The sequence below is a fragment of the Anolis carolinensis genome, chromosome 3 (genome assembly GCF_035594765.1).
Source record: "Anolis carolinensis isolate JA03-04 chromosome 3, rAnoCar3.1.pri, whole genome shotgun sequence".
NCBI lineage: Eukaryota > Metazoa > Chordata > Lepidosauria > Squamata > Dactyloidae > Anolis > Anolis carolinensis.
The window spans coordinates 282,976,488-282,990,526 of record NC_085843.1 but is presented as its reverse complement, the minus strand read 5'-3'; the positions used below and the strand labels follow the sequence as shown (position 1 = coordinate 282,990,526).

Sequence of the window (14,039 nt, the reverse complement as noted above, 5' to 3'; positions counted from 1 at the left end):
AGAACTGGATGGCAATTGCTACTCAGTTTGAAGAATGGGACCCTATAATTTATTTTAGAAAGGGGAGGGCCATAAAAGCAGCTCCCAGGGTTTATACTTTGCCCATTTGTACCTTAAGGTTAAGCTACTTAGTATTGTAGGGACATGTACTGTGATCCAATCAGACCTTGCAGTTTTGAACTGGGAGCATTTTTCATCACAGCCAAACATTTTCCATTGCACTGTTTTAGTTCTGTGTTGAAAACATGGATTTGGATGAGGATGAAGACACAGAAAAAAAACGGGTGAATACTGTGCAGTTGTGATATGCAATGTGCGGTTTTGTATAATTGTGTGTAAATGGCCCTTATTTATTTCTTTACAGTATTTATATTCCGCCCTTATCCCCTCGAAAGGCAGATCACAGAATATACATTTGCAGCAAACATTCATTGCTGTTTATATACTGAAAATTGTACATAGATAGAGGTATATATAGGCATTTCCCATCTTCAGCATCTTTGGAGGCTTGTGCTCTGTTCTGGCCACGGGTGGGGTGCTGTCGCTCCATCTCCTAATCAAAAAGTTTTGTTTGAAAACTTACTCCTTGATAACAAGCATTCTTTTGGCATTTCCTTATGGGTGCCGTCATACCTCCCTGCTTTTATGTAATACCTGTTTATCTACTGACATTTTGCTTTCAAACTGCTAGGTAGGCAGAAGCTGGACTAAAGGCCAGGAGCTCACCTTAACCCAGGCTTCGAACTATCAAGCTTTCAATTGATAAGATTTGCTGCAGCTGGTGGTTTAATCTGCTGTGCTAAAGCCCAGCCCTTATTAGAACCCAAATGAAGAGTTAAACAGGTTTTCTCTGCAATTCCACAGGATTGTTTTTAAAAACATTTCTGGAAGCTCAGAACTGGAAAAATGTTTGGATGGAAATACAGTAGAGTCTCACTTATCCAACGTTCTGGATTATCCAACGCATTTTTGTAGTCAATGTTTTCAATACATTGTGATATTTTGGTGCTAAATTCGTAAATACAGTAATTACTTCATAGCATTACTGTGTATTGAACTACTTTTTTGTCAAATGTGTTGTATAACATAATGTTTTGGTGCTTAATTTGTAAAATCATAACCTAATTTGATGTTTAATAGGCTTTTCCTTAATCTCTCCTTATTATCCAACATATTCGCTTATCCAACGTTCTGCCGGCCCTTTTACGTTGGATAAGTGAGACTCTACTGTATTGTATTTAATATTCCAATTCCTTCCTACCTTGCTGTCACCACAAACTATTATTATGCCTATTATTCCATTTTTCAACTAAATACAAAGCAGCAAAAGTACAACATGTTTATTAATATAGTTTATTATGGACGGTACTCTAATGCTGTGCAATAGAACAGCAGATAGGTAATCTTTTCCAACAGTATTTTGACTGTTATTTTAGGAAGAGCTTCCCCATACCATTTACAACGTCACAGGTGGCATCACTCTGCAAAACCATGGCAAATAAAACGGATGGCAGCTTCATCGGTGATGAGGAGAGTTTAGCTTCTTCACCTCCTCTGCTGCACATCAAGGCCCCTCTTTGAGGCTTTTTGGACATTCCAGAGGGAATCCTGAATGACATAATATAAAACACTGTTCTGAAACTGAAATAATTGCTTCTTAAATCCTCCCACCCCCAGGCGCTGCTAAACAGATGGCTTTAAGCAGCAAACAAGAAATATCCCCGAGTGCTGAAAGTGCTCACAAACAAAACAAAATTCCATCTCAGAAGCCACATACTGGAGGGAATCTGGTTAAAGAAGGCCTGCTGTGCAGAGTGGGAGTGTGTGAAGTCTCAAGCAAGGAGATGCCAAGGGCCAAAACACATGTGATACTAACCACATCTTTAAACAAATGTCCTCAAACAGAGTCCCATAAATCCAAGGGGAACCAGACTGTGGGAGGATGGGTCAGCTGCTTCTATTTTGGAAAAGAAAGCTAGAAACAGAGCCCTTAAAGCTGTTTTCACCTCCAAGATATAAACCGCCACACTGAACATGTGTAAACACATGACTGGCATCAGGTATAGTTTGGGCCTGAAATAAATAGGAAGGAAACGTCTCGAGAATGGAGTGGGTGCTAAGGAGACAGATATGGATGTGGGAGCAGGAGAAGAAGAATGGGCTTTGTCTTTCAAAGTTTTCAAATTCAAAGCTCTCAGAGGAATTAGGGAGGACTTGGGCCACAGGGATCAAAGGCTCCATATTGCCACAAATCTTTCACTAGAAGACACATTTGTCAGGCAATGTGTTTTGTTCCTTCTGCGGAATGAGATGAGACTTTTGGAGATGTCGCAAAGGTACAGAAAGGGCAGTTTATGAGATGAATGATCCCTCTGTTCTCTCTCCATGGACCCTGTATTTATATAGGTCAAGTTAGACAGTCCAGCTATCAAACACCAGAGAAATATCTCAAGCTTAAGCTGTGTCTCTGTCCTTTATTTCTCCATCATCTGTCTTTCCAAAAAGAATTCACAAAGCCATCAAAGTCCCCAGCTCCTTGCTTGCATTCTGTCCTAGGACCTGCTTCCTCCTTGCTCACAAACCGCTTACAATACAAAGCCACTACAAAGCCTGAGTCTCCAAAACCAATTATTTTAGCATTTTCTTTTCAAACTCGAAAGCAAATCCGTGGGCCCTGGCAAAACTCTTAAGAATACTAAATACTTGATATGTCACTCTCATTAAAGATACAAATCCTGAGCCAGTGGGTGGTGAAAGATGGTATCTGAAGTGACTGCAAACCACAAGGCACCACCAGCTTTTTCCACTTCACTGTTAAAGAAGCAAGAAAGGGCAGCCTTCTGGCACGATGCAAACTCAGGGAGTTAAAAAAAACCACAAAAATGTAAAGCAGGGAAAAGATCCCTTTAAAATGCTTTTATTAACACAAATCCTAAGAGCTTGTCCTTGTGACTTTTGCATAAATAAATGTCCACTTCTAACTGGATTTCAGTCTGTTTTCCCAATACAATTTTTTTTAAAATGGTGCAAAAATTAAAATAGGATCTTACAAGAAATCAGAAAATTCTGCTGACTACTGCTTGAGCCGACTGTACCAGAATTCCCATCTTTTCCAGTTCTTAAATCACATTGTCAGGCCTCACATGGCACCCAATGCCCACCTTCATACAACACACTGACCCTCGCGCACATTCACAAACCCTTTCTTAAAGACATACTACAGGACGGTTCTAAGTGCTCTTGAAAGCCTGCCTGCATTGCAAGTGCTACAGACCAAGTTTCCAGACATGGATGAGAATGAGCACACTTCATGCTAAGATGCCATTAAGCAATGTACATGGGAATGAAAATTTGCTCCATACATCCATTTGTTCTATCACCCCAAGAGCCTCAGACTTTATTTTCTACTCACATTGCACCTTAAAGCACACAGCCCATTTCTAGGCATTTAGCAGAAAGGTGTTTTGTTAGTGCACAAGGACATTATATGCATTCCCCAACAGCTTGGAGGACGTATCAGTATCAGATGAGAATACATCAGGAGAGGAATGTCTACTCCATGACTCTTTGCAGGAGGAAGAGCAAGTGCTGCATTAACTATTTCAAAGACATAAAACAGAACCCCAACATCCCCTCGGCTCTCTTCCTGCCAAGCTCTAAAGAATGACAAAATGAACTACAATTCCTCAATACCAACAACCCCAAGATGAGCTTCTAAGAAACTGCCACTTCCTGTACTTTTGAGCTACCAACATGAAATGGAGAAAAGGGAATGTTCCCGTACCCTAAAAGTGGAAAGCTACCTGGCCGCTCATCAATTCCTCTACAGAAAACAGGTGAATCACAATAAGATCATGTATAGCTCATTTCTTCCTGATCTATAGAACAACCCTGAGTAGCATCCTCCTGATATGCTGAACTACCACTCCCATTATCCATGGCCATACTGGCGTGAAATTATGGAAGCTATAGTGTGCACATTTGGAGAACATCTGGCTGGAGGAAGGTGGCTCTAATGACTGCCAAATATATTAGGACTGTGGTAGATAAACAGAACGGCTACCAACATAAGTACATGGCTCCCATGAAAAGCAACATCTTGGATAGATATTTTCAAAGCTGGTACCCAAGTTTCATTTGCTAAACAGACACATTTGGGGAAGGAAGACAAATGTGGAGGAATGGAAAGGAAGTAGGGGGAGGAATCTACATGCAGAACATTTTGATATGAATATATGGTCTACAACCCACCTGGCCTCCCATCCCTGACTTAGGTCCCAGGTAACAGCTTATTTCTTCAATTACCTGGTTTTTTAAAAGCAAGTCAAACAGAAAAGGACCAAACCTTACAGCCCTTCAGCTCCAGCTTCCCTATCACATTTCATAGACTTCAGGCATTCAACAAGACCTGGATAAGCAATGGTCAGTAACAAAAGAATCGGCAGTAATTTGGAAAAAAATAGAAAAACAAAATAAAAGTAGCCTGTGAGCAAAATGGTTTGGGTGGGTCGTTTTTCCCTTTTGGAGTGTGTTTGGGTACTTCGTCAGTACTCTCCTTTTCTGTTCTCCTTAGACTTTGCAGGCATGGGCAAATGTCAGCCGTCCGGGTGTTTTGGGCTTCAACTCCCAGCTGTTAGGAATTGTGAGAGTTGAAGTCCAAAACACCTGGACGGCTGAAGTTTGCCCATGCCTGCCTTAAAGCAAAGCTTGGCTTTGTAGTGCATCAAAGTTATTGGCAAGAAGAGTCCATAAACCTTGCCCTGGATCTCACATGGGAGAGGGAAACTAGATCTCCCTGGTCAAGTGCAAAACATCCCTCCATCGCATCTGGTGCGTTTGCCTGTGGGAATGTCCTCTTTAGTCCACTGTCAGTTCAGTGTCTGGAGACAAGTGTCCGGTCTTGCCGACTGTCACGTGGCCGCTCCTGCCGCATCCTCTTCCTGTCCATCCTCGTAATCCGAGAGGTCGGCCTCCATGCTCTGCTTTGCCAGCAGCTCTCTCCGTGCTTGCAGCCTCTTGCACTTGGGGCAGGGCCCTGACCGGAAGCAGATTTTGTGGTAGCAGGCTCTGCATTCTGAAAAGGAAAGAGCAAGAACAGAGGGGCCACCTTTTAAAATTTATCTAAGTATTTATTTATAAAGACATTTACATACTGCCTTTGAGCACCTCCTGTATAAGTGCTCTCAAGGTGGTTTATAATAACAATAACACAAAATACAAGAAAGAAAAATGAAACCGTAGAAACGAAATAAAAGATGGCATAGTTAACAGACAAATAAAAATCCCTGAAAATGAATGAATAAATGAATAATAAATAAGATTTATCATCATCATCATCATCATCAAGAATAACCTAGAGAAAAGTGCTGGGGCTTTACATCCACATTTCATAGTACAGTAGAGTCTCACTTATCCAACATAAACGGGCCAGTAGAATGTTGGATAAGCGAATATGTTGGATAATAAGGAGGGATTGTGGAAAAGCCTATTAAACGTCAAATTAGGTTATGATTTTACAAATTAAGCACCAAAACATCATGTTATACAACAAATTTGACAGAAAAAGTAGTTCAATACGCAGTAGTGCTATGTAGTTTTTTGGGGTTTTTTTCGTGTCAGGAGCAACCGGAGTTGCTTCTGGAGTGAGAGAATTGGCCGTCTGCAAGGACGTTGCCCAGGGGACGCCCAGATGTTTTGATGTTTTGACCATCCTTGTAGGAGGCTTCTCTCATGTCCCCGCATGGAGCTGGAGCTGATAGAGGGAGCTCATCCGCGCTCTCCCCGGGTGGGATTCGAACCTGGCAGCTTTCAGGTCAGTAACCCAACCTTCAAGTCACAAGGCTTTTATCCCCTAGGCCACCGGAGGCTACATAGTGCTATGTAGTAATTACTGTATTTACGAATTTAGCACCAAAATATCATGATATATTGAAAACATTGACTACAAAAATGCATTGGATAATCCAGAATGTTGGATAAGCGAGTGTTGGATAAGCGAGACTCTACTGTAGTACTTTCTGGAACAAGCCATGACATTTGCATGCAGGTATAACCCAAATGTAACAGAGTTATTTAAATGAAACCTGATCTCTTTCCCCAAATTTCAGGCTGGTAGTATAATTGCTTCCAGATCCCAAGGCACCAAACCCTTTGTGAACATGGCTGCTGTTTGCTTGGCTACCTACCCTCACAAGTTCTGCACTTATTCAACTCAAAGGGGAAGATGATGTCGTCCTCGTTCTGGCAGAACTCGCAGATGAAGCCCTTAGCCTGACACAGCTGGAAGGAGAAGAAAAAATAAGAAATTGAAGTCAGCGATAGCCTCCTTCTTTCTAGGATTTTAAACATGACTGGATGGCCACTTGCTGGGAGGGCTTTGATTGTGTCTGCCTAGCTGGATAGTGCTGGGAATCCCTTACAACTTTATGATTCAAATGAAGACAAAAAGGACACCTGGAAATGCAATCCTACCTGTGCTTCTCTTCTGAGGAGTCAGAGAACACCACGTTGATCCATTAAAAAAGGGAATGGCAACTTCTAGTCTAAGCACGGGCAAACTTGGGCCCTCCAGGTGTTTTGGACTTCAACACCCACAATTGGGAGTTGAAGTCCAAAACACCTGGAAGGCCCAAGTTTGCCCATGCCTGGCCTATGATATATGATGGTGTGTGTTTGGCCTTCCTTGATGCAAAAGGTACCATACGGGCAAAACTCGTTTCTAACTGAGTCAGCAGGGAGGTAATCTATCTCATTTCACACACTAATATTTTCCTTTGGAATCACGGGAATTGTCATTTTGCAAGTGGTGTCAAACTGTCAGGGGTTCTATGCAGTCATAAAACTCATTTTCTTTATTCATTCCAGTTAAGGATTAGATATCCAAAAACACGGTTGTCGTGGTCTTCTACTCAAACAACAAAACACAAAGAAATTTGTGTTCTTTCCCAAATGAGCAGAAAGGCTTTTCTTTCTCTTTTGTTGCAGCAGTATAGAAAATATATACAAAATATACACACTTAACAGCTTCTCGCCACAACAGTAATTCTCCAACTGTTTCCAGACCACCATCCACCCCTTATCAAACTTATTCAGTTTAACTACAACCTGTATACTACTCCCATTGCATTAACTACCACACCCTAATTACAGTTACTTAGCCCTTTTACAGGTGGTTATGCCAGAGGTATTAATTCCGGAAGAGCTTAAAAACCTGGCTCTTCCAAAAGGCCTTTGATGTTTAGTTGTTGCTGGATTGATCTATCTGTCCATTCCATAATAGTCCCATTGTTGTTGTCTTGCCATTTTATACCGCACTTTATTGTCGATTCAACTGTGAAATTTCCTTTCCCCATTTCGTAACACTCTGCACTTTGCCTGGGATCTACGACTTAGTCTCCTGTTTTTAATACTGTATCCTGCTTACTGGGATAATTGTTTTATTGCTTTGTTACTGTTATTTGTTTGTTTTATCGGGCCAGGCCCCATGTAAGCCGCCCCGAGTCCCTTCGGGGAGATGGGACGGGGTATAAAAATAAAGTTGTTGTTGTTGTTGTTATTATTATTATTATTATTATTATTATTATTATTATTATTATTATTATTATTATTATCATCATCATCATCTCTGCTATCACATAGAAAATGTTTGGTCATTTCCAAATCCTGACACAAACTGCATGAATTCCGTAATGTACAGCTACCCTAGGAAAAGCCAAGGCCAGGCATCTCGGTATGAATGCACTTCTTTCAAACATATACACCTAGGTATGTGTACACACACCAAGTGCTTTTAGAACCCAAACTTTTACAATCAAAAACCATGGAGCGGGGAAACGAAGAGCAAACAAATGAGAGGCAGCGAGGAGTGAAATTACCCACCATGCATTTCTCGACGTGCAGGGAACCTGCCCTGAGGAGCTCCGAGAGACGGGGAAGCAGCTCCCCTTTCTTGGTGGCCCCCAAGTCATTTAAAGAATAGAGGTGAAGGTCTTCTGTCAAGTGGCCTGGCACAGCATCAAAGGCATCCAGAAGCCTGCAGAAAACAACAAGCACAGACGCCCCTTACCACAACAAAGCAGTTCCCATTCTGCAGCAACTATTATATGTTCATCTTCAATAAACACTGCAGTTGGAAAAACAGATTCTGATCTTTGGGCAAAGCTATCAAGGGGCATTTTTCAGGTTTATCCATAGACGGTTTGCCATTGAGAGTGTGTGACTTGCCCAAGGTTATACAGGGGGGATTCCCATGGCCAAACTGGGATTTAAATCCTGCTTATAGACCAATACTCAATCTACACTGTTATTCTGGTTCTCAGGAGAACCCTTGCTAGGAATCAGCTTGGCAAAACGGTCATGGTAAATTAAGTCCATGACTTTATATCTACCGGTATATACACAACTACAGAAGCAAAAATACATGACATGATCTAATACAGTGGTTCTCAACCTGTGGGTCCCCAGGTAGTTTGGCCTACAACTCCCAGAAATCCCAGCCAGTTTACCAGCGGTTAGAATTTCTAAGACTTGAAGGCCCAAACATCTGGTAACACTCAAGTTGAGAATCACTGATCTAATGGATCAGAGGTGGGACACTTTCAACCACTGTCTTGGATCAAAGTTCATGACTGGACCTAATATCAATGGCTAAAAATCTTGACTACCTTTTCAATATATATTTACATGCCTAATATCAGTGGTCCTCAACCTGTGGGTCCCCAAATGTTTTGGTCTTCAACTCTCAGAAATCCTAACAGCTGATAAACTGGCTGGGATTTTTGGGAGGTATAGGCCAAAACACCCAGGGACCCACCAGTTGAGAACCACTGCCTTATAACGCAGGTAGAGGTATCTCACAAACGTATGTGATGTGTATTCTGTCAGGAGGCCAGGAAGGGATATCATACTACAACAGCAGGGCCTGGAAAGATTTGGCATAAGCACAACAACTTGGCTGTAACGCTCCAGGTAACTTGCTGCTGCTTCTAATCTGTCCAACATGCCCTGTGCTGACTACCTGCCCCCAGTGCTAGACCCAAACAGTCTTGTCAATATTCACAGTAATTACGTTTTAGCAAAGCGGCAGGTCTTGAACATGTTCTTCATGTGGTACAGTTGGATTCGCAGCAGCTGGAAAAGAATAAGGAAACAAAACACTCAGGTTGGAATTTTATTTCCAACAATTTATCATTTCAGAAGAGGGGCAGGATGAGGGGAAACAAGTCACACACAGGCTCCGGATCCTCAACAGATCAAACTTGGGCCCTCCAGGTGTTCTGGACTTCACCTCCCGTTAGGAATTGTGTGAGTTGAAATCCAAAACACCTGGAGGGCTCAGGTTGGCCCAGGCCTGATCTAAATGCATCATTCCAAAAGCTCATGGTTTCATCTGGAGGTTCAAAGGATGTGGTTTCACATTCTGTTCCAAATGCATTTGATGTGCCCTTGGGTTGTTTCGACTGACTGGGAGGCCTGGGGGGTTTGGGGCTGCCCTAGCGAGCCAAACTTTCCCTGCTCCTTGTTAATGGACATCCCAGACATGCTCTGCCTTACCCGGACTTGGTTGAGCGGCTTGACCTTGCGGTAGAGGCCAGGATTGATGTCCTGCACGTTGAAGAGAGGGTCGTTCCAGATTTTGGTGAGCAGGTCTTTGGAGAAATTGCTGACATAATACTTGCTGAAGTCCCACTTGCGTAGGATGCGGCTGGGGATGACCATCTGGGCGTTCTCGTGGCAGCACTGGCAGAAGTATTTGCCAAGGTACTCGCAGTAGCGCATGCGCTTGATGTAATCTGAGAGCCCCAACAGGAGAAAGCGAGGCAGGAGAACAAAGACAGCACATTTAGCATAAACAGAGTGACAGTGCCAAAGGCAGCTGTTTCAGAACCCAGTCCCATATAGACATATGCAAGGATATATACAGAAAAAAATATACTTTCCCAATCCGTAAGTTGAACCATGATTAAAGAAGTCATTGGGCACCTACTCAGGAAAACAGAAACCATTTTATCAATATACATCTGAGGAAAAGGGAGAAACTTCACGGAGACATAAACTATCAGGATGCTCACTTGTAAATGTTAAACAAGTAAACAAGTTTATGGATATAAAGTGGAAGGAAAAAATGTTAAATTTATACAGAAGCCAGCAGAAGAGAAGCTGGAAATCTGCTTTTAACACTAATTCATGTATATGTTGGTAGTTGAGTATAGTTAGAAATGTATGCTTGTTAAGCAATTGTTGTCAAAGTATGTCTATGTTTATGAACACGTTTTGTGTGCTTTTATTGTCAAAAATGTTAATTAAAAATACTGAAAAATCATTAAATAAGATTATTAATTTTACCCACTTTTTTTCCTTTAAAACCAAGTGCCTTATATGCCTTCTCAGTATTATACTTAGCACTTTAATGACTATGTCAGCTGGTTAACTCCTCCTCCCTGATGACTGACATATTTTGCACCTTGGCCCAGATCCGTGAATTCAACCCATGATTTTAACATTTTATTTTGTATGTTGATCTTTTATGACTGTTTCTATCGATGTTGATGTTTTATTGTTGATTGATTTGCTTATTGTTTTGCATTTGCTTTTATACTGTTGTGTCTGGGCATGGCCCCATGTAAGCCGCCCCGAGTCCCTTCGGGGAGATGGGGCGGGGTATAAGAATAAAGTTATTATTATTATTATTATTATTATTATCATAAGAAAGTATGTATGGAAGCGCATGCATTTGTTTGGTTTTATCAACACACCACTTTTTTGTCATCAAAGACCAACTGAAATAGCATAACATTCCCACAGCATATACACAGATGGATTCAAATACAGCTTTTGCTGTCCCTAGGAAGCAATGGACATGCTAGATTAGCACATACTGTCCCATTTGGAAGATATTGGGGTAAGGAAAAAGTCAGCTTAAGGCAATACACGTTCCATCCAAAAGCCGTGAAGCTTTAGTCTTAGTGAGCACCTCCAGAATGTGTCAGGCCAAGCACTCACCGGGGTCTGTCCTGATGCCACAGCCTGCACAGCGGTAGTTCTGCTTGGCCACTGCCACCTTTCTCCTATGGTGAGACAAAAGGATGAGTAATAATATACGAAAAACACACACCTGCGCCTGCCAGAGCCACAGATCTAAAGTAATAAAGCCTACACCCCATATAGGCAAGGTATGGGCAAACTTCGGCCCTCCCTCCAGGTGTTTGGGATTTCATCTCCCACAATTCCTAACAGCCTACTGCAGTTGAAATCCAAAACACCTGGAGGAAGGGCCAAAGTTTGCACATGTCTGTTGTAGACAGTGCTTAACCTTTATTCAAAGGGGGGGGGGGCGGAGTTTTGCTGCAGTTGCTGTGAGTTTTCCAGACTGTATGGCCATGTTCCAGAAGCATTCTCTGCTGACGTTTTGCCCACATCTATGGCAGGCATCCTTAGCGGTTGTGAGGTCTGTTGGAAACGAGGCCAGTGGAGTTTATATATCTGTGGAATGATGTCCAGGGTGGGAGAAAAAACTCTTGTCTGTTTGAGAGAAGTGTGAATGTTGCAAGGGTCATCTTGACTGGCATTGAATGGCTTTGCAGCTTCAAAGCTTGGCTGCTTCCTGCCTGGGGGATCCATTGAAATCCACAAGCATGTGGATAATTTCAACAGAAAGGAAGAAAGCTGTTTTTTGATGTGTATGTTTATATTGTAAGCCGCCCTGAGTCCCCTGATGGGTGAGAAGGGCGGGGGTAGAGGTGATGTAATAAATAAATAAATAAACTTTGAAAATGAACAAAATCTGGCTACCAGTAGTAAAAAAAAAAACCTAAAATCAGGCCAGTAAATAAAGAAGAACACTCAGAAGACAGGAGAATTCCAGACATGAAACAATCAGAGCCAGCTAACACATCCCAACAAAGGATTCCTACAGGCAGGAAGCAGCCAGGCTTTGAAGCTGCAAGGCCATTCAATAGTAATCAAGGTGGCCACTTGCAACATTCACATTTTCCTCAAACAGACAAGAGTTCTTTCTCCCACCCTGGACATCATTCCACAGATATATAAACCCCAGTTGACTGATTTCCAACAGACCTCACAACTTCTGAGGATGCCTGCCATAGATGTGGGCGAAACATCAGGAGAGAATGCTTCTGGAACATGGCCATACAGCCCGAAAAACTCATAACAAGCCAGTAATTCCAGCCATGAAAGCCTTTGACAACACAGTTTTGTTGTAGTTTTCAGAAACTGGCCAGGGCATCAGCAAACACCTTCTAGCAGAAGAGAATAAACATAATAGGCTAGCAACAGCCTATTCCCTTACGTTGGTGCTGAATGGATGTTGAAGATGATCTGTGGCCGTGGCGGGGCCCATTCCAGGTTCCCCCGGACCCGGATGCGGAGCTTGTAGATGTCAGCGTGCTCCCCGTCATCGGGAGAGATGGGAACAGAGTCGGGAATTGGCAACAACTGCAAGGGAACCAGGCAGGGCCAGCATTAAAACACACAAAGACATACTAGTATATTCCACAGAATTATTTTCCTCCATCTCACACCCACAAAAAAGATGCAGAAACTTTCTCATATCAGGCTTTTGGAAAAAGTTCTAGTACTTGACCATTCTACGCACTATAATCCCTCCGTGAGGATGGAGAACATAGGACAAAGTATCTTCCTAACAGAACACCATGTTGGAATTCTTGGCTTCCTTGAGTTTGCCCAAAAGCTGTAATAGGCGCGAAGCCAATGCAGCATGCACAAGATTAATTAGCCTCAGGAGGATGCTTACAGGACTCCTGCTCCATGCTGCATAAGCTCAGAACAGTGGCAATTAGTCTTCTCAGCAAGGCTGAAACGTGTCTCTCAGAACCCCAGCATTTGGTAAATCTTTCACATTTCACTGAAATATATAACCAAGGCTGATCTACTCTCTCTCTCTCTGTGTGCATGAGCTTTCAAGTCACCTGTCAACTTCCCAGTGTTTCTTTGATGATTCCTATCAGGTCTTGTTCTCTGCTAAAGTTCAAACTTTCACCCAGCCTACGTGTTCTCAAAAGCTAGCTCTGCTTTTATTTGATTTTCGAACACACCAGGATTTGTAGCATATTGAACCTTACATTTGAAAAACACATGTGTCATACATGTAAATGTGTCAAATATAGGTTTCTACAGTGACTTCCCACATATCAAGGAGCTATCGAATTTGAGCCAAATCTTCTTTGAGCAAACTAAAGCATGCAACCAGAAAGCACACATATCTTCATGACTCTGTAAATTAACTTACTGTATTTCTTCAATTCTAAGATGTGCTTCCCCCCCCCCCATAGAAACATCTCTAAAAATAGGGTGCTTCTTTGAATTGTGGGTGCGTTTTTTAGATATATAAATCAAGCTTTTTTTCTATTGGTGGCACTAAAATTAGTGTGTCTCATAACGGATGGTGTCTTAGAATTGAGGAAATATGATAATTTACTCTGAGTCTGCTTGGTTGTGCAATCCTTTGAACTCAGGTGTGAAGAGTCCCAGTTACAAATCTGACTTTTGCAAAAGGAATCAATTCAGCACTTCCAACCAAGCCCTTTTCCTCCTGCCATTTCAGTTGGGTGTTACATACAAGGCTGTTAGCACACAGAGTAAACATAAACACACTTCCTTCCCATTTGGGACATACCAGCAGGAGCTTTTTGGAAAGCTGCCTTTTCTTATACCACTTGGGTCGCTTAAAAAGCTTTTTAAGAGACAGACGTAAGCCCTGAAAACCAACAGCAAATGATCTATCAAAGTGACTTTCTCTGAGAAGCATTTCTAAGCTAACCAGAAAAAAAGACTAAAGTCTTCCTGTAAGTGGGAATTCCAAACTACCCAAAGACTACTGGCTGAGTTAATTCAGAATGTATCTACCCCAGGCATGGGCAAACTTGGGCCCTCCAGGTATTTTGGACTTCAGGTCCCACAATTCCTAACAGCCTGCTGGCTGTCACCTTTTGAACCAATCTATAGGAGAACAGACAACTGCATTTTAATGTACATTAGAACCTTTTGGTTTCACTGCTTTT

At 42.1% G+C, this 14,039-nt stretch overlaps 1 protein-coding gene across 7 annotated transcripts in view; it reads right to left on the bottom strand.

Moving 5' to 3' along the window:
* Positions 1 to 1,325: 1,325 nt before the first annotated feature.
* Positions 1,326 to 14,039, bottom strand: part of rubcn (rubicon autophagy regulator) — a 60,498-nt gene continuing 47,784 nt past the window's right edge. For all 7 annotated transcript variants that reach the window (XM_016997139.2, XM_008120002.3, XM_016997140.2 and 4 more), the window contains 7 exons: positions 12,308 to 12,453; positions 11,002 to 11,066; positions 9,553 to 9,791; positions 9,068 to 9,129; positions 7,879 to 8,032; positions 6,186 to 6,279; positions 1,326 to 5,074 (listed from right to left, as the gene is read on the bottom strand). In XM_016997139.2, the coding sequence (XP_016852628.2) occupies positions 4,911 to 5,074; positions 6,186 to 6,279; positions 7,879 to 8,032; positions 9,068 to 9,129; positions 9,553 to 9,791; positions 11,002 to 11,066; positions 12,308 to 12,453 (924 nt within the window). In that variant the 3' untranslated portion in view covers positions 1,326 to 4,910. The remainder of the gene's footprint in view (positions 5,075 to 6,185; positions 6,280 to 7,878; positions 8,033 to 9,067; positions 9,130 to 9,552; positions 9,792 to 11,001; positions 11,067 to 12,307; positions 12,454 to 14,039) is intronic.